The sequence below is a fragment of the Phocoena sinus genome, chromosome 18 (genome assembly GCF_008692025.1).
Source record: "Phocoena sinus isolate mPhoSin1 chromosome 18, mPhoSin1.pri, whole genome shotgun sequence".
Lineage (NCBI taxonomy): Eukaryota > Metazoa > Chordata > Mammalia > Artiodactyla > Phocoenidae > Phocoena > Phocoena sinus.
This window is the reverse complement of record NC_045780.1, coordinates 40,091,176-40,112,506: the sequence shown is the minus strand read 5'-3', so window position 1 is coordinate 40,112,506 and position 21,331 is coordinate 40,091,176. Positions and strand designations below refer to the sequence as shown.

The window sequence follows — 21,331 nt, the reverse complement described above, 5'->3', positions numbered from 1 at the left end:
GGTATGTTAGGATAACAAAAATGTGGACAGAACTCAATTCATTGTGTGGTGCACTATTTAAGAAGTCTAAGAAATAAGAAAATAAAATTCATTTTTGAAGAAAATATAGACCTTATTTAATATTTTAAAATGGATAATGGTGGCATCACGATAATAGAAAATTGATATCTTTGGAATACTCATTAATATAAACGAAAACTGAGTGAACTAAATGTAAATGAAATATTATTATGATAGCCATGCTTTAAATACTGTGTGTCTTACAAAAGTATTTTATTGCTATGAGATTAATTTTATATTTTTTCAACAGTGGAAAACCTGGTTGATGTGTACTAAAATTTAGATTGGTAGTTGTGATAAGGGGAAAACAGTATATAGAGAAATCATTATGTGATCACTATGCCTTTAAGAACACTGGGAGAATTTGAAAGTGATCTCTTTCAAAAGAACCAATGAAGGAGCTTCCTTTAGGGAGAGGCAGTCAGCTCTATTTAAAACAAAGCAGAACAACGAAGCATTTTTAGACTCCTAACACCACTCCTCCTTTTCATAGTTTGGTTTGCCCTCTTACAAAGTAACACCCTGGCATCCACATTAGAATTGAAACTGACAAGGCATCCCTTTTATCCCTGGCTTCCAAAACTCCTTATTAATAATAATTAGCCATTCTTGGCTTCTATTCAAGAGAGTTTAATATATACCAGAATGGCTTCTGGGCCTCAGCTGCATTTCTTACTTTAGCTAAGGAATGATGGTACTGGGAGAGGGAACACCACTCTATGCTGAAAGAGATTTGCTGAATAGCATCAGTGCAGCAAAATGACTACTCAGTTGTCTGTTAATGAATAACCATTATTTAAATATATATTTTATGTTAGTATATGTGTAGAAATGTTCATTCAAACAGGTCATATTTAGCATAATAAATTTATTTCTATATCTACCTTAGAAAATGTGTGGCATATAGCCTGTAGCATTTGATAATCACTTTAAAAGTCATTATTTTTATATTTTATTTTATTATTTTATTTCATACATGTGCTTTCCTAGGAAATGTAACTGCCTTTGATTTCCAGGTAAATGTGATTTATAATATTCAATGTCTATGCAATAAAATAATGTGGGTGATATTTAAGATTAGTTATCATGAATGTATTATTTACTTAATGAGTAAATAGTACAGTTTGGTTTGTAATGTTACTTATTTTAATTTTTACAGAGCATATAACTGAATGCCTTGATAAGAGTAGATATTGTCATATTTATTAGAAGAAATATGGTGGGATAGGGAGTTTCTTTTCCAAACTTCTGGTTTGGAGGAAGGCATTTCTATTCCACTCTTTTAGGGAAAGAAAAGGTAGGAGCATAATTATTTTATTTTCTCTCATCTTTCACTCTTCAAGGCAGAAAGGAATGACATCTGATTGGTAAAAAATGGAGGGAGGGACTGAGCAGGCATGGATTTTTGTTTTTAAGAGTGGCCTGTTTCCAGGATTCATTCACTCTCTGTGTCCTAGGGCAGGCTCTGCCCCTGAAAGGAGGGTGGCGCCACAGACTACTGGATAAATCTGGCTTATTCAGAGGTGAGGGGTTAGGGTCTCACATACAGCCACTGATCCAAGCAAATATCTTTACCTCCATGTCACTATCTCCTGAGTCTTATTTTACAACTCTTCAAAAAGCTGTGGAGAAAGAGTCAGACCTGTTTACTTACTCTAAAACTCTGATCCAGTTGCTCTGTGGTGAATATAAACACATGGCATATGTGTGAGTCTTATTATCCTTTGCAGTTTCTGAGCCTATTTTCCTAACCTGAAATAAATATAGCTGAAGTTTTGGCCCTTGTTTCAAGGCCTCAATCCCTGAATAGTCCTCTTCTGCCAGCAATGAAATGTTTGAGAGTTTGTTTCATGAAATCTTATTAAAGGATACTAAGAGTGAAGAAGATAACCTCACTAAATAACCAGTGTTACCTGCCCAGTTTCTGACTTGGGATTTCACTTTGATGAAACTTGTATGAATCTTGACTAGAAGGTGAACTTTCTCCCTGAATTTCCCAAGAAAATGATTTCATAGATCATTAGGGGAATTTAACCCTAACTTGGAAACTTATTTTCAGAACGTAGGTATTATTAAACCCCTAACACATTTTCTTTGATTTCTAATTAAAAGTTAACTTTTATTAACATATACTTATCTAACAATTAGAGTAAAAATCATCACTTTGGATTTTGACCACAAATTAACACACTACAGTCAGGAATTCAGAACATTTATTGCAAGAGCTGAATAATTGTAAATAACTTAGAACTGGCAAAGCAGTAACAAGGATAATTGTTTAGATATTTATTGTGTCAAAGTCATCAAACACCCCTCACAAACTGACAAATATGTACTGCAATAAGCTATGCACTCCGACCCATTATTTTCCATTATACTGTGGAAAAATGTGAATTGCTATTTACAAAGTAATTTTATTTTTGGTAAGAACAAATTATCTATCAGATTAGCAAACCATTTTTTTACTTTTTTTTTACTTTTAAACTGATGTTGAACGGTGGCATTAAGATAACTTTCACTTCTTTCAATAAAGACATTTTGTTGCATGCTATTTATTTGTTTAAATCATCTGTCATGCCTTAACAAAAACCTCCTAAGAATGCTCGAATTTGGATTTGTTTGCACGTGCAACAGATCTTATTAACATTAGCTGTCACTCTGTTGGTTTGACCTAAGTGACAAGATGCTGGTACCTGCCGGCACTGACCAACTATGATAACAAACAGTTAAACAGCAATAATTAGAGATCTATCCCTTAATTTCCCCCAACTAGCCTACCTGGAGAATGTTCTGTTACATCATGAAGGCACAACACATTAAATAGTTTGTGATTATGGTCTAACACTTGTGTTACAACAACATTATTGTATATGAGGATCAACACAAACTGCCATTTCAACAAAGTTGTAGACACACATTTTCCCAATTGAAACTATTTTGAATAGTAATTTTTCTTCAATATATGCTAATTTAATACATAAGTTTTGCATGAGTGACAAGCACAGGATATATCACTTTCTGAAGGGTAACATTTTCCCATTACTATGCTACTAAATAAGTGATTTTGCTTTTGCCTACTTTGAAAATAAAGATGTCGAGAAAATAGGTTCTGAATTTCCAAGCTGTTGCAGAAGTCCTTTTTTTATATAAAGTTTTCATTTTTTATCTTTATTTCTTATAGAATTCCAGCATCATAAGCTATCATAAAAGAAACGAGATTCCAGAACCTTTATTTTCACTACAAGTATCTGAGATCTTTTGAACAATGTGTGTCAAGACAGACTCAGAAACACTTCACTAAAAGAAACAACAAAAATAGCAACAAAGAGGCAAACAGAAAAAGAAAAGAAGCAACCATAAAACACAGAATTATGCTACAATGTTTTTTAGGTGAACGGTATAAGTACACAAAAGTTGTTAATAATAGCTTGCTTCTATTTACAAATACTTTAACACTGATTGACTTACAAGTGTCCACTAATGTTGTTAACAGCACAATAGGTTTAATGCTTATCTTTTTAAATTTCGTTTGAAGTATAATGTCAAGTATAGCAGTCCCAGCACAGATCAACAAAAAAAAGAGCACAATTTTCTAACTGGATATGTTTGTCAGTCACTCTAATCCATGGAACTTTCTTACTCTCCAAATGCATATTCTATTGTTCATAGCAGCAGTCCAGGGTTAAAATAAAATGCAGTTAAAAAAAAAAAAAGGATATTTGCACAATGGAGAGACCTCTGGAGAGTTTAATCAATCCTAGTAAACAAGATCACATGGCTAGTAGAACTATCTTCTCTCTCTTATGTGGTAAAACACTGTATCCTCCATGGTGCTAACACAAAGTTATGGATATCCCTGCTATAAGGGGCATAGTTGTAGAGATCTATTGAATACATAAAGCTCTGACACACACGGTATTAACATGTCTATTTAGTTTAAAGTTATTAGGTCCCATATAGCCTTTTTCTTTTTAGAGTTGGTGCTCCTTAGGACTCTCAATAGCACCTCCTGCTTGCTTATAAGACTTCAGATTTGCCAGAGGAATGTCTGTCATGTGGCTGCCATTGTTGAAATGGCCTTCGGTGGAACCATACTGCTTACGGTCATTGAACTGGTTCCTGTTGCTATCTTCTTTCCAGGCTCTGGTCAGGGTGTGCCCATTCACAAGCTTGTCCTTCTTGACCCATTCTTTCTGTGGTGCAAAGGTTGAGAGAGGTGATTTAGGGTGTTGATAGGGACCCAAGCCAGGAGGCATCCAGCAGTTATCAGAGTGACCCAAAACCAAGCACTCTTGAGTGCACATCTCTGTAGCTTCAGCTAATCCTCGGGGGCCCAGAGGCCCATCTGCAGAGGACAAGAGACAAAATAAGGAAAGAAAGTGGTTAGAGTTTTCATTTAAAATTATCTCCTTAGAGAAAAAGTGCATTGGTAATCTCATTTGCTCATGAAAGTTGTATTAAGGTAAACAAATCAAAGATATGATTCCCCATCCTTTTAAGAATAACATAGGAGGAATAAAATTCCTTTTACTTGAGGTGAGAATTATCTCTTTTCCTTAAGCCTTCATTTATATCTAGAGATACAGACAGATAGAAAAATAAATAGACAGACATGAGTAAACAGATATACCCATGACATATCATTTCTGATGAACTTTTTCCACGACATATGTATTATTACTGATTTATGTCCTACTTCTCCACAAAAAAAACTCATATTCACGAGAAATAGTGAAAAGTACAAAAATTTTATGTGCAATGTTGAAATATATGCTAACATATCAACTCCTTGAATATAAAAAGTATTACTTGAAATATAACATTAAAAATAAATACTGTAGGGCTTCCCTGGTGGCGCAGTGGTTGAGAGTCCGCCTGCCGATGCAGGGGACGTGGGTTCGTGCCCCGGTTCGGGAAGATCCCACATGCCACGGAGTGTCTGGGCCCGTGAGCCATGGCCGCTGAGCCTGCGCGTCCGGAGCCTGTGCTCCGCAACGGGAGAGGCCACAACGGTGAGAGGCCCACGTACCGCCAAAAAAAAAAAAGAAAAAAAAAATACTGTAAAGGTTATACAAAATGTTTTTCTATATAAACGTGTGTTTTTAGCATGAAATCCCATGAAAATAACTTTGCAACATTTTAGAAAGTTAAATAATAATTTTAAAGAATGTTTTAACTAAAGTATATTACTAAAGATATACCTGGTTGACTGGTTGACATTGTGAAATCCCAGTAAATAAAGACACCATTTGCATCCAAAGACAACATGTGGTTCCTTCCAAGCTTAACCTATTTTCTTGATTTCTTAACCCAAATTTCACTAACGTGAAAGTCTAGCTAAGTTGCAAATTGGGTCACATGGAGTCTAATATTCAAAGGGAAAATAAATCATCATAGATATTTCTCTTTTATTTATTTATTTTTTTTGCCAGCAGGCAATCTAAAACATTTTAACCATGATTTTGAAAGTAAACTCTTCTCTGATTACGTAAAAAGGACATCAGTTCTTTACTGATAAACAAGTGTCAAGTGGTTAAGGGAAAGGTTTTTTTGTTGTCATTGTTTTTTTTTTCCCTTGATTAAACAGTCAAATGATAAGTGGTAGCTTGAAAATTAGGAATTGATTTTACGAATGAGGTTAAGTGGATAGGCAAGAACGCTTGAGGCATAAAGCATTTTCAAAAGTAGAGAGTCGTCAGAATAAAAGTGTAGAGAAAAATGAAGAAAACATCCCTGAAAGTTTTTCTACTTAACTATTAAAAGAGCCAACAATTGGAATGTAGGTTTTTGCTAAAGTCCAAGTTAGCACTACTAATATTTTTAAGTGGCCAATAATTGTGGGGTTTTTATATTAACATCTATTTTTCTTAATAATATTCTAGTTACTTCTTACATGTTAAAAAAGAAATACCTGCTGAGATAGGTAAGAGTTGGTGGCAAATACCTGAGACCTCAACACACAGACAACATTAAAACGGACACTGGATGTGAAAAAAATATATGCCTAAAATGTACTCTTACATACAAATGGAAATTTTAGTCATTTTTGAAATCTAAAATCTGCTCTTTAGAATAACCTTAAAATTCCTTCTCATCTGACCCATAGTACCATCCCCTCAAGAGCAAATAGTTTTATCGTTTTAAACATACGTTCATTACTTAAAACTATTTCTCTCACAAACCTCGAATGATTACTTACTTCCTAGGGTATTTAATTTAATCTTCTCTATGAGCCTTTCTCTGTCCTCTGAATTCTGCCCACATTTTAAAAGTTCAAACTAATTTCTCCCTTTTAGTTTCGCTTTGGTGTGTTCAGTGACTCTGTATCCACAAAGTTAACACATCTTGCTCAAACCAATCAATGCCCCTTACATCAGGATCACAGGCCTGGAAGATGCTTTTTGCCTGGCTTGTTTTCATTTAATTACTGATTCTTTCCAGGGGCAGCTTGCTTCCCAGGTACCACAGCAAGCTTCCCTAACTTTGCCAATTCATGTTTTACATGCACCTGAAAGATTTCCACAGATCTTCCCTTATTAATGAATAATGAATTCCCTAATTGAGCTCACTCACTCAACTCTTACTTTAATGACATTTTTGTCTTTTGGGGGACACAAGACAAAAATGTCATTCATTAGTATACATTTTTGTTTTCTCTCAACTAGATTTAAAATCCATTGATGGAAAAAAAACAACTTATTAGCCTTCTGATTCCTCATAGTGCTTAGCAATAGCAATGATCTAAGAACAATATTAATTGTTAATTAAAATTTTATGATGTTGAAAATGTTCTGAGAAATTATTAAAGATATCCTCTGCTTGGGCTTCCCTGGTGGCACAATGGTTCAGAGTCCGCCTGCCGATGCAGGGGACACGGGTTCGTGCCCCGGTCCGGGAAGATCCCACATACCGCGGAGCGGCTGGGCCCGTGAGCCATGGCCGCTGAGCCTGTGCGTCCGGAGCCTGTGCTCTGCAATGAGAGAGGCCAGAAGAGTGACAAGCCCGCAGACCGCAAAAAAAAAAAAAAAAAAAAAAAAAAAAATATATATATATATATATATATATATATATATATATAGCATTTAAAATGTCAGGGATTTTTTGCTAATACTGCAAAAGTTATATGCACTGAAATATTATCCTTTATCTTTGACATATAATTATTTTTAATGTTATCACTATAAGGAATCGTCTTAATTGCTGAATAATTATAATTACTTTTCATAATTCCCTCAACATTGAATATTTAACATGTATTACATGTGTCAGAAATGTGCTGGATTCTTAATAAATTTTGAGATGGTGTGTGTGCATGTGTGTGTGCTTGGTGCATGTCTTCACTTATGTTTCCTTGTCTCTCCAATTTTTTCATAAATTTTGAGGTCCTATTTGTGTTATATCATACAATATCTATTTAGAATCCAGATCAGGATTTAAAGCTGCTTATAAATACTTTCTACAATTTCAGCATTATACCAATCTGTTTCCTTTTTCTCAAAAAAGGTATTTAAAATCCCCCATCATGATTATTTTAACACTGAAATTTTTATTGATTTTTTAAAAAACCTAAATTATTTGTCCCCTTTAACAATCTGCAATCTATGAGTTTGGTTATCTTGCTTCATTTTTTAATGTATAAAGACACAAGTGCTGATAAAACTGTCCAAGCCATCTGCCTCTGCGTTTAAATGTTGAAAGCAAAAACAAAAGCACATAAAAAGCTTCTTGAAAGTCATTTCAGTTAATGTTTATATCAGTTCTCAATGTATTTCTCTCTCCATCTTTACTCCATCTTCCTGTTCAAAACCAAACAAAATAATTTTCCTATGATTTAGGCATCAACAGCTGTCATAGAGCTGCTTGAATTGCTGACTTTTAAACATGCAGGTTTAAAATGTGAAACTATCCAATTTAATGGATCTCCAGCTATACTTAAATGGTAGGATAGTTGAATGAGCTTTGATCTCATTTTATTATACCCGGAAGCAGAATTGTTAGTTCATTGATTAACTCACTGCTATAATTAACAAGTACCTTCTGGCCTGTTGCCCACTGCTTTTCAAACTGATAGTTTGAAACCCTTTAATTTCAAAGATCGAAACTGATAAACTGATATTTTTTTTCAAAAATCATGAGACCTTTCATATTTCTGGTCAGGTTTCATACTATATAACGGTTTGCACTTTTACATGAATAAATTTTCCTTAGAATTTTTACTATTGGGTAAAATAAGTCTAAACAGACTGTGAAAATTGAATTGTAAAATAGATGTCATTTTTATATCATTTTGGTTCAGATTCATCACATCTCACTCAATTTTTGTCACATTCAATTTTTATTATAGAAAAATACCTCTTCCATGCAAAACATATCTGATTGTCATGTTATAATGGTCTTTTTGTGGTTAAGAGCATATATCATCATTTTTATGCAAAACATTTGTTAAATTCCAGTTTTTCTGTATTTTCCCCAGAAGAAGGTACCTTGAAAGGTAGCATGAGTGTAGTATGCAAAGAGTTGTGCATCACTAAACATCTTAAAGTAAAAGATGCATCCACTGATTTGGACTTGCTGAAGCAGTTTGCCTGATCTCTAGGCACAGTGATAAAATGTCTTTCCTTGTTTTAAAGAAATTTCCATTTTTAAGTAGGCTTTTATCCTATAATTTTGCTTTGGGCTTGCTATTAATTTACTGAGAAAAATCTTAATTATTATACTTGCTCCTTTTCATACTGAATCTTCCTATTAAAAATTTCAGGGAAACAAATATTCTCACCCAGTACGCTTTTAGATAATTTTACTATCTCTAGGAGACCAAAACCAAAAAATTAGTATTTTTACTGGCTCATTTTCACCCTCAGTTTATTTCTATTCTTTTTAATTTTTTTTGTGAGACAATATGTAGTGGCATAACAATTTCTTATCATTTTTGTGGATTACCCTGAGTGGAAAGCTAAAGCTAAATATTTATGGAAATCTGCAGGGACCTGAAAGAATGTCAGGTAAAGTCACTTGATAGCCCCCCCTACTGTCTCCACACACTATACTTATTGATCAGTTGCAGATACAAATCAAATCGATTAATTTGCTTCCAATCTAAAAATAGTAAAAGTTAATTTTGAATATGAGCATTGGCATGAAAACAGAGGAAACCATTCAGCATTGCTCACTTTCCCTTTTGATACATGATCTCTACTTTAGATCCCATTATCCTTGTCCAACCAATATTTTAAAATCACTGTCACACAGGAATAAATATCAGTTATTACCCTGCTCAGAAAAACATTCAAGGGGTACAAATTTCACTGCCATTTAAACTCAGATTTGTATATAAAATAGTACAGCATAGTTATGTGGACAGTCTAAATCCAAAAGTAGATCTGGCAAACTTGAGTATACCTATGGGAAAAACATTTCTCATTCATTCACTGAATAACTTTTGTTTGATCCCATGTTAGGTTCAAGAGATTCTTGCATAGAATATCTAAAATCAGAATTAGTCCAGAAATCTCAGGTCACATGATCATTATAGCTCAAGCAAATAGAAATAGATCTGAGCCCCAGTAAAATAATGAATTTGCATGAACTTTGTGAAAGTAATTTTAGATTCCACGTCTCCTAGTTTCTCACCTAAAAATTGAGAGTAAAAGACTAAATTCTGATTCATGACCTCTACCAATCTCTTATTCCTTTATTAAATATCACTGTGGTTTGTCATAGATAATCAAATTTTCAGTGTTATTTTCATTCTACTAATGAGAAGTCTAAGACAGGGCAAAGAAATCATAAATCAATTGTTCCTGTAGATTAGTCGATTACTTAGGTCACATATAGGTGTTGGAATGTGAAAGTATGATTGAAACAAGTATTTACATTTCTCAGTCTAAGTAAAAACCTTCATCAGAGTTTTTGTTTATGGTTGAAATTTAATCCAACATTGTGAAAGCACCTATAGTCACCTTGAGAAACAAATACAGAATTCCCACACAAGCAGGATTTGACAAAACCTTTAGTTAACAACTAAACATGGATTAAATATTTTACACATTCCTTATACAATTTTTTTTCTTTGGTCACAGATGAAAAGTCAACATTTGCAGATGGAGACAGTCCAAATGCAATAACACATAGCCAGCACGAGCAGCAGATTCTCTGCCAGAGAGGATATTGCTATTTGGATAGACTTTATAGCTCACAAAGAATAGAGAGCACCTCCTTATAAATCTTTAGCTTTCTTCAGCATGGCATGAATATCAGCTCCCTTTTTTCTCATCTGCTAAAGCTAATTGCTGAAAAGAAAATCTCTTTGATTTTACTTATTCACAATTAGCATTTGATGCTGCAATCAATGAAATGACAATAGTCTAAGGTTATTGATTATTTAAATTAATTCTCAAATCTTGACAATATTGCTTAGTATGAAACAGCTTATCTATATTATTGCAGACCATATTTACTTTCTTCTATAGTTTACTCTTTCTTTTACTCATATTTGATGTCTTTCATTTTAAAAAGTTACTCATATACTGATATTTCCTGAATTACTCTCCATTTCTTACAATTCACATAGTTTCTCAAAAAAAACATAGTAAATCTTATTTGATGTGCAAACAAGTCTAAGGTATTAAGAAATGAAATAATTCTTTACTGATGAATTTCAGGCTGAGATCCAATTTTTTTTAAAAAAACAATTTATATAATCTTCTCTCCCCTTAAAAAACTCTCAGGTTCTTGTCTGAAACCAGAAAAGAGGTACACAGTACTGTGAAGTAATTTGTCTTTACACACTTTCCACTCATTCCCAGATTTCAGGTGTATTTAATTAGAATGGAAAAAATAAACTGGTGAAGTTCATTTTTATTTGCCCAGTTCTCTGATAATTTTCACCTGGGACACTTATAACTGGAGCCTTGTTCCTCCCTGAGTCTCTGAGCTACAGATTCTATTTTTCATGGTCTTCAGAAGGCATAGTGATTAGTCCCTGGTTATTTTAAGCATTGGGGAATTTGGGGAAAACATTTTGCTAAGTTGTTAAATATTTAAAGACTTCATAAATTATATATTTTAAAAGGTGTCTGAAAGATTCTGTTTTAAATGGAATAAGTCATCAACTATGATGCATGGGATCTGTAGGTGTGTGTGTGTGTGTGTGTGTGTGTGTGTGTGTTTACACATAGATGTTACCATAACTTTGAATTAATAAAGTATAGATCAGTGTTTCTCAAATGTTAATGTGCATATGAACCACCTGGGGAAATTGTTAAAATGCAGAATATGATTCAGTAAATCTGGAGTCCTGAATTCCTTCATTTCTAATGATCTCTCAGATGCTGCTGCTGCTGCCTTTCAAGGTCCTCTCTTGGAGATGCAAGCACATTGAGTACTTACTTACATCCATTGGGTACTTTCCCAGTGTTCTGCGCAGCTAAAGTTTTCAAACGTGTGCATGAATCAGAGTTAGCTGGAGGGCTTATTAGGTAAATTGCATGACCACATCCAGGAATTTTGATTCTGTAGGTTCAAGGTGGAGCCCAAGAATTTTCAGTTCTAGCAAGTTCCTCTTTCTGTCACACTTTCCTGATTTCTCCAGTCCATCACTAGCCTCTCTGTTTCATTTTCATTTGATGACACCACAACATTTTCCAGACCCCTAAATGTTGGACTGCTCATTGCTCTTTATCTACACCTCTTCTAGGTGAAATTGTATAATTATGCAGCCTTATAAGTCATATATATGCTAGCAAGTCCCCAATTTACATTTTCAGTCCCATATCATTCTCCTGTAGTGATATCAACATATCTGACTCCCGGATCCTCAGCACCCTTTGTATTTCTAGTAGGCATTTCCAACTAACGTAATTCTTACTGTTTTTTTCCAAACATATTATTCTTCCTGAACTTACTATTCTTGTGTATGACACACTGATCACCTGCTTGCTCAATTCAGAAAGAAAAAAAAAAAAAAAAGGAGTCAGCATTAGCAACCATTATGCAAAATTCTAAAATTCTCCAACCTAATTCCTGGGACTAGAAACATGATATCACACAAGTGGTAATGTTAAATTATATGGCTGCTATGGACTGAAGTTTTCTGTCCCGCCAAATTCATTCACTGAAATCCTAATACCCAATGTTATGGTATTTGGAGGTGGGACTTTTGGGACATGATTAAGTTTAAATGAAGTCATGAGGGTAAAGTCCTCACGATGGGATTAGTGCCCTTATAGAAAGAGACCAGAGGGGGCTTCCCTGGTGGCACAGTGATTGAGAGTCTGCCTGCTGATGCAGGGGGAGTGGCTGGGCCCTTGAGCCATGGCAGCTGAGCCTGTGCATCTGGAGCCTGTGCTCTGCAACGGGAGAGGCCACAACAGTGAGAGACCCGCGTACAGCAAAAAAAAAAAAAAAAAAAAAAAAGACCAGAGAACTAATACTTTTACTCTCTGTCTGCCATGTATAACAAGAAGGGAGCTATCTGCAAACTAGGAAAGGGGATCTCACCAGACACCAATTTTGTCTATATCTTGATCTTGGTCCTTCCAGCCTTCCAAACTATGAGAAATAAATGTTCCTTGTTTAAGCCAGTCTATGATATCCCATTATAGCAGTTTGTACTAAGACAATGGCAAAAGAGGTTTTGCAGATGTAACAAGGACACTCATCAACAACGTTGATTTTTAGTTAATAGACTAAGCTATATTTATAAACTATATTTGGGCCTAACATAATCACGTGAGCTCTTGAAAATCAGGGAGTTTTCTCTAGCTATTAGCAGAAAGAAGCTCAGATTCAAAGCACAAGAAGGACTCAATATTCCATTGGTGTCTTTGAAGATGGAAAGGACCACAGAGAAAGGATCTGAGAGGAGCCTCTAATTGCTGAGAGCCACCCCAGCTGGGCAGCCAGCAGGACAACAGGGATCTCAATCCTACAACCATAGGAACAGGATTCTACCAACAATCTGTGTGAGTTATAAAATCAATTCTTCCTCAGAGCCTCCATAGAAGAGTCCAGTCCAGCTGATAACTTGATTTTGGCCTTGTGAGACACTAGGCATGGCAAGCCTGCTTGGACTCCTGTGATAATAAATGGGTGGAAACTGAGATAGTAAATTTGAGTTGCTATAACTGAATAAGTTGTGGTAATTTGTAATTCATAAATTGAAAACTAATACAACGTCTGTCTCTTACTCAAGATACACAGTCAATCAGCAAGTTCCTTAGTCTATTTCCCTCCCTGAAAACCCACCACCTCAAGCCACTATTATTTCCTAGTAGGATTTCCTTCTTTCTCTCTGTGACATTCTATGCTCTAATCCTTAACTAGAGGCATGTATATATAGTTACAAGTAAATAGGTAGTAGACTTATATTAGTTTTCTATTGATGCTGTAACAAATTACCACAAACTTAGTGACTTAAAATAACATTTTCTTACAGTTTTGGAGGTCAAAATTCTGAAAAATCAATTTCACTGAGCTAAAGTCAAGGTGTTAAGCAGGCTGCTTCATCCTTGAAACTCTGAGGGGAAAATCCATCCTCTTCCTTTCTTCAGCTTCTAGAGATTGTTTGTGTTTCTTGGTTTCTGGGTCCTTCTCCAAGTTCAAAACACATTCTCCAATCTTCACTTCTGTTATCACATCACCTCCTCTAACTCCTCCTGCATCCCTCTTTTAAGGACCATTGTGATTACACTGTGCCTATGTAGATAATCCAGGATAATCACATCTCAAAATCCTTAATTTAATCACATCTGCAAAGTCCCATTTGTCATGTAAGATAACACAGTCACATGTTTGAGGACAAGGATGTGGATATATTTGGGGGCTGTTCAGACTAACACAGTATTTAAAGCAGAACACTTCACTCCTCTGCTTCCAAGGACTTCAGAGTAAAAGCTACACTCCTTCTTGTGGCCCAGAGTCCCATATGATCTGGCTCCTGTCCAGCTCCTGATGTCATATCTGTACCCCACTCTGCCACCTTCTCTCCTTAACCCCACCTTACTCTCTCTGCTCAGCTACACTGACTTGCACCAAGATTAATTAGGTCTCAGGGCCTTCAATTTACTATAATTTGTGCATTGGCCTCACTTCATTTAGATGTTTACTCAAATTTGATTTTTCATAGAGGCATTTTCTGATCACCTTATAAAAAATAATATCCTTTACACCATTCACTCTCTATTCCCTTCCCCAGCTGCATTTTTCTGGATAGCACTCATTACTACCTGTCACAGTGTATTTATTTGTTCATGGTCTAGCTCTAACACTAGAATGTAAGCAGTGCAAATGCAGGTAATTTGCTTCGAGGTAACTATGTCCTCAACACCTGTTACCATGGTCTGGCACTGTAGATAATTACTAGATAGATTTTGAAAGAAAAGAAAACATGAAATTTGTTCTGAACCCCAAATCAGTGAGATAACATAAAAACTGTATGTAAAACATTATGTGACAAGTTATTTACAATCAGAAAATAGTTAATAATCAAATGGATTTACCTTTCCATAAGAAACATTGCTAAGAGTTCACAGCATAAAATTTTACCAAGATGATATTTGAAATGTCTGAATGGTATTAGTAAGTGTAAAATAGGCGCATTCAAAAGTACTTATGTACTACCTTAGTTTGGGTCGAAGCAAGTAGAATGCCCCAAATGAAACATAATTAGGTTGCTTCCTGTATCCCACTGAACTGCTTAATCATGCAAGAAAGTTCATAATTCCTCTCACTAACTGAGTTCTTCAGATGTTTTCAGAAGTCCAGATTCACAGGATACATAACAAAACAATTCTTGAAAGCCTGACGATACCAAAGTAATTATTAGCAATTATTCTGAAGCAGAGCTCCAATGAGATGCAGAAAGGTACGCAGAATTTAGCCCTGGTACAGGTATGTTCAGGTAAATGGGAGGATATTTAGAAAAAATATAATTTGATTAGAGATTGTATTAAAAACCTAAAAGTAGTTTAGACTCCATTAATATATTGGCTTACAACCATTAAGGAATTAAATTACTTTTCACAAATTTTAGGGGAAAGTGTGATTTTAAAAAGAGGCTAATATGCCACATTAGATCACATGTAGAATACCATGGTGTAATTCATTGCTTAAATTTAGTTGTACATAAAGGAAAACTACTCTAAAAATGAGAAGCATAATGTTGTATTTTGAAAGAATCTCCTAAGGGGACTGTTGAAAATGCCATTACTTCATTATTGAAAATGGCTTGTATAATGGAGTATTGTGGAGAGAAATCTTGTCCTCTTGGGGTAATGCATAGGATTACCCATTCCGATCTAAATGTATGTTTATCTCTGAATGCACCTTGCAAATCCAGAGAAATTACTTCGTTAATATAGGTCTTTAAAAGACAGATTTCTCTCTTAAAATGATAAGTATTACATGTGAATTTTATAACATCTATATAAATTTGGCTGAGATTATTTGCAGTATTTTCTGTTCTGCCTGTTGCCCATCAGAGACTATAATTTTCTGAGGATAGGAAGACAAGTTACTTTTCTTTAGTATTTCACTATTTTATTGGTAGTTGACCATAAGTCCCAACTTCAATGCATATAATATTGCAATATTTATCATCAAAGAATATTGCCATTATAATTTTATAAGATATGAATCGTTTATCATTTTTCTGAAACAGAACAATTTTGTTGCAACATCAATGCACTTTCACATATAATAAAAAGTATTTAAAATTTTCTCAAGATTAAGCTGATGTTTACATGCAAAATTTTAGGAAAACTAGTGCTACTCTCAGAATAAAACTTCTTAGTGAATGTAAGAAAACAAAATAAGGGAGAGGTACTGACACTAATTCTGTATCAAGGAGAAAAATTTGTGGTAAGCAAAATTTGACCTTGTCTTTTCAGGTATTGTCTTTTTTCCCCTCTGGTTTATTTCAATAACTTCTTTGAAGGAGTTGTGGCTTATCACATTTGTTTCTTATCTAGATCTGTTGTCCCTTTGCAATTAAATATGTTTTTATTATCTTCCAATCTGTCTCGTCAAAATGACCTGTCTCTTGGGCATAATTGGTGGTTGGCTGCTCTGATAAACTCATTAATCTTACAATGTTATTGACCAAAATGTTAATTGCTATCCTTTGGAGGAATATCTGCACTTCAGTAAGAGCCTTCCAGAGCCCCTTCAATCCACACATATGAATGCCTGAAGCATCATGGCAGAAGAATGTGATTTTGAGATAAAGAAGGCTTTGAGGCATCCATCAGATCACAATGTGAAAGTGTGCCTCCTTGCAAGCTGACATAGCTTGGGTATCTTTCAGTGTTCTGGCATGACAGGACTGGCACTCAAAAGGGTTAAGTGGGGCTTCCCTGGTGGCGCAGTGGTTGAGAGTCCGCCTGCCGATGCAGGGGACACGGGTTCGTGCCCCGGTCTGGGAGGATCCCACATGCCGCGGAGCGGCTGGGCCCGTGAGCCATGGCCGCTGAGCCTGCGCGTCCGGAGCCTGTCCTCCGCGACGGGAGAGGCCACAACAGTGAGAGGCCCGCGTAACGCATAAAAAAAAAAAAAAAAAAAAAAAAAAAAAGGGTTAAGTGAAAAGAGTTTAATGAAGGGACTCTGTGGAGTGTGGGCTAGGAAAGTGAACTAAAAAGGAGTAGTAAGGGAGGCAAGGACCTGAAAAAGTAGGAAAATATTACCATTCCTAGGCCTGAAGAGGTAAGGAAAGGGATGGGTGCAATGTGCCTGGAATCTAGAAAGAGCTATGGAAGGTTTGAAGAATTTATTCAGGAAACCAAAAAGTGAACAGGTGAGATAACTTGAATATATGAGAGCAAAGGTGGGAAAGTTTTTGTTTTTGTAAATCACCATATATAAAGCCAATAAATATCTTTTGAGATAAGCTTCCAAGTGGAATTCAAATTTTAAAGTCCTAACTGGTCAAAACACAATTTCAAAATCCTTTATGGTCATCTATCACTAAACAAGACAACTGTGATCAGTTTGAAAACTATACTTTCTATTAACTATACATAATATGTAAGCCAATTATTGGGGTAATAACTCCAAATAAATATTATTTAAAAATTCAGAGCAGTCTTGTGAGTTGATGAAAAGAGAGCTAGTGAGAATGAATGGAATATTCCATTGTCTTTTTAATATTTCAGTAAAAATTCTTGAAATGCTGCTCTTTATATACTCACCAAGTACCACACTCTGTATACATGGATCATTACAGAATAACCCAGTATATCTTCACGGGAAGTAAAAATTATTAGTAAATTTATAAATCACTTTTCTGTGTCTTTTTTGACTTTATGCAGTAAAGTGTGGTTAAAACACTTAATTCCTGTTTTGAGTTCTTGAGCTGGCTGTGCCTCAGTCTACCACATAAATAAAATAACAAGACAGCCGGCCCTTGACAAATATTATCAATACTACTTAGGATGTCAGTTCGTTTCTCTCTAATAGAAGTGAACTGCACAGTGAACCTTTACTTTTTAATTTAGATGACAGTCAAAGGTTTTGAGATATGTGAACCTCTGGCAAGATTTATAAAGTTAAGTTTTCATCTAGAACGATTGGTATGGCTTTGGTTCAAAATTAGGCACTAAGGGTATTTTTTATCTGGCTGAAATACTCCCAGAATGTTCTCCCAGTCAACATGGAATGTAAATAGAACTCCGACAAACAGCATATTCGACAACCATGTTATTGCTAATAAATTACTTGGAGTTGCTACTTGGGAAACATCTATGTATATGTATCCATCTATCTATCCATAAGCGTGCTATCTTAGTTACAGTTACCAAGTTGACAGTCGCATTATTTTAGTTAATATGGCTATATTATGTAGGTCTTAATTATAGTCTCCAAGCCTCTTTTTACTGAAAGATGGCATAGATGAAAAAAGATGTTATTGGATTAAACAGACAATTTAAGATCACGGAGATTTTAGCATCCTCCATTTAAGCCAAGCTACTGAGCCAAATTTCTTCCCCTTTCAGAGCATTTTTCACTAAATCAAAAGCATTGCTTCTTGGTAATTACTCTTACAGCCCTTAAAATGTATTCTCTCCTCCTCTGAATATGCTACAAACAATTTATGCAGAGCTTAAGTCACATACCTGGCATTGTTACATGATCATGTCTGATTGGCTCCTGAAGTGAGCTATAAATATATATCAGTGATTACAAACTGCTCTTCAAATTTTTTGACATAAAGTTGAAGAAAGCCAAAACCATGAACTAGGAGACATACAAGGATTTTTGTCAGCTGCAGGGTGTTAATTTACCATTAGATTTTTCTGCTCATGATAAAGGTTCAGTGATTTTTTAAAAATCTGCTTGTTTGCAGAGGGTGAGAGGTTGATAGTCTAATTAATTTTAGAAAGAGAACTAGAAATGACAACTATGAAATATATTTTCTTTATATAAAGAACTAGTTCTGGGCTTCCCTGTTGGCGCAGTGGTTGAGAGTCCGCCTGCCGATGCAGGGGACACGGATTCGTGACCCGGTCCGGGAAGATCCCACATGCCGCGGAGCGGCTGGGCCCGTGAGCCATGGCCCCTGAGCCTGAGCGTCTGGAGCCTGTGCTCCGCAACGGGAGAGGCCACAACAGTGAGAGGTATGCGTATCACAAAAAATAAATAAATAAACTCTGACACAGTTAAGTTCAACTTGAGTGGCAGCACTTAGTGAGGTTAGGGACTGGAAAATAGGTTGGATTTGAGGTAAGCTGGCAATTTATCCCTGCTTATGATTTACCAACTTGTACCAACACATCTTTTTTCGAGCCATCTGCTTCCTTAATATCATTAGAGAACAAGGCACAGGCTATATTTCCTGTGCTTATTTAACAGCAGACTTGTTGGTGACTGCATGGGTACAGTCCTTATGAATTCAAGAACTTGTATTTTCAGTTAGGAAAGTGTGTTATACGAATGTTGGAAAGGATGTACTTTAGTAACCAATAACATGAAGTTTTCTGAATTAGATCCAGTGATTTCATAATTAGTACTTAGTGGACATTTTAATTTCATTTGCCTATGCACATATGTTCATTCTTAGTTTTGCTAACCAAACTAGATGTATGAAAAATCCCTATATATTTCATGTCCAAATGGATTACAAAATCTATGAGTTGGTAAAGCTCCCTGGCTCTTTTTCTTTTTTAAGAAACATTCTTTCCAATCATACTTAACAGGAAAACTCCTCCACTGTAATTTATGATACATTATGAGTTTCATTTTTAAAAGCAAAAATATAGTTTTAACAGAACTATTAAGTAAGATCAGGATGAAAAGAATTACTGCATTTCCGAGCATTAACATATTCAGCATTCTTCTTTTTGACAAGAATAGCAGAGCAGATTCTAATTATGATATATAGAATGACTCATCAAAACACCTGAAATCCTTGGTCTTCATGCCCTCTTGTCCTCTGTTGGGTTTGATGACTGGTTTATGTAGGAAAATTAGGACATGGATTTCTAACAGTCATTTTAAAAGAGAGTCTTAACATCCTCCACCCAATGCCTTTCCAGAACATTTGCCTTTACTTCAAAAATTAACTTCAGGAAAGGAGCTATTATAAAATTTTCTTTGAGAGGGAGTCTGCACTTTAATCAGCTACTTATACTTGACTTAGTGGATTAAATTAGTAAAAAACAATTCTTGAACTGTGAGTCATTTAGAGGTGTTAGCAGAAAATCGAACTGTGTGTATGTGTAGAGAGATATTGCAAATAACAATAATAATATAACACAAATGATAATATAAGAAAATCACTGAATCATTGTGTCACTGATAAAACAAGAGTTGCTTGGTTTTATTTTAAGGAATTCAAGTGTTTTGTTTCTTGACTTTTTTCATAATTTGAATTATTGCTTCTAAAGCACAGATTTTATGAGCAGTGTGGAGATTCTTTTATGATAAACTGATTTTTATTTTAAGTGTCCTTATTGGTTCTGTTTTGCTTTGGAACTTATATTTTTGAAACCCATCATATTGTAACATCTTAAGTAGATTTTAAACTGAGTGTTTAAGGCAAAATTGAGGTATAATCAAAATACTCCTGAAATCCATTCAGCACGTCAAGTTGCTCAATTATAAGAAGCATGAGGGAATGGGGAACAGACATTCATGTCACCCACAGCAGTTTACTCAGGGACATCTGCTCACTCTGCCAGCAGGAATAACCTGGACTGTTTCAGCTATCTCTCTCTCCTCTCTGTTTCACTGTCTTGGGCCAGCAAGTGTGTGAAGTTGTATCACTGACATGCACATACATATATATAATGGGACTTTGCTTTATAAAAGAGTGGTTACTTTTTGGCTGCAATTCTGCCCTAGCTCCTACTGCCTTTCTTTTTATTTTTCCTAAAGAAGGACTAGAAAGGAGGAAGAAAGGAGAGACTTGAGCAGAGTACTATACTTTAGAGCAGGGAACTATGACAGACCACATGAAATAGGTGAGGCGGGACTTTCTTTCTGCCTTCTGAGAGAATAGCGCCGGGGTTAAGATATGCACCATCTCCCTTCTCTATCCTGCTATGTTCTCCTCTTCACAAGATGGAAAAAGGTAGTTATATAGGTGAGTGTTGTAGATAAGACTAGCTGTTTTAGAAGTGTCCAAAAGAGATAGTAGAGAGCACCTCCCTCATTCCCGTTATTTTCTGGTAAATAAGATGGGCTCAGAGAGGCAAAATGACTTGCCAGCACTTACACAGCTCCTTTGTACTGGGACAGAATTTAGTGCTTCTAATTCTAAAAACAGTGCTGCATGCTGCTGCTTCTTGTTGTTGACAGAGGACATTAATTTTAGATTAATGATGGTAATTAAAACAACACGACCAGAGTAAAATAAAACTATATGTGCTCATTAACATAGTCTAAAGTGCAGGTGTAGCCATTGGACATTCTCTGTAATGAAAAACATTTGGAAAGGTAGAATAATAGACAGGACAAGGATGGCAGAGAGAAACTGATTGCAAGGTGAAGTGTTCTAGAAAGTTTATTTCCTAATCAAATAGAACAAAGTAACTTTATAAACACAGAAATATGCTTTCTGTAAAGTGGAGTTATTCAGAACACTGAGATTAATATAAGTCACCAAGTGATTGGAAATGACAGTTTAGCACTGTTGATTTCTCCCTGTCACCAATATTTCTGGGTTGGACATCACAACCTGGAAAATTTCCTCATGCTGAAAATAAGTAAATTTTAACACACAAATTTAGAGCATCTGTTATCTCTCACTCCAATTCTGGGAAATTTGATGTCAGTATCT

At 35.3% G+C, this 21,331-nt stretch overlaps 1 protein-coding gene across 4 annotated transcripts in view; it reads right to left on the bottom strand.

Annotated features, from left to right (window-relative positions):
• Positions 1-2,256: 2,256 nt before the first annotated feature.
• Positions 2,257-21,331, bottom strand: part of PCDH9 (protocadherin 9) — a 986,095-nt gene continuing 967,020 nt past the window's right edge. For all 4 annotated transcript variants that reach the window (XM_032611593.1, XM_032611596.1, XM_032611594.1 and 1 more), the window contains one exon: positions 2,257-4,405. In XM_032611593.1, the coding sequence (XP_032467484.1) occupies positions 4,032-4,405 (374 nt within the window). In that variant the 3' untranslated portion in view covers positions 2,257-4,031. The remainder of the gene's footprint in view (positions 4,406-21,331) is intronic.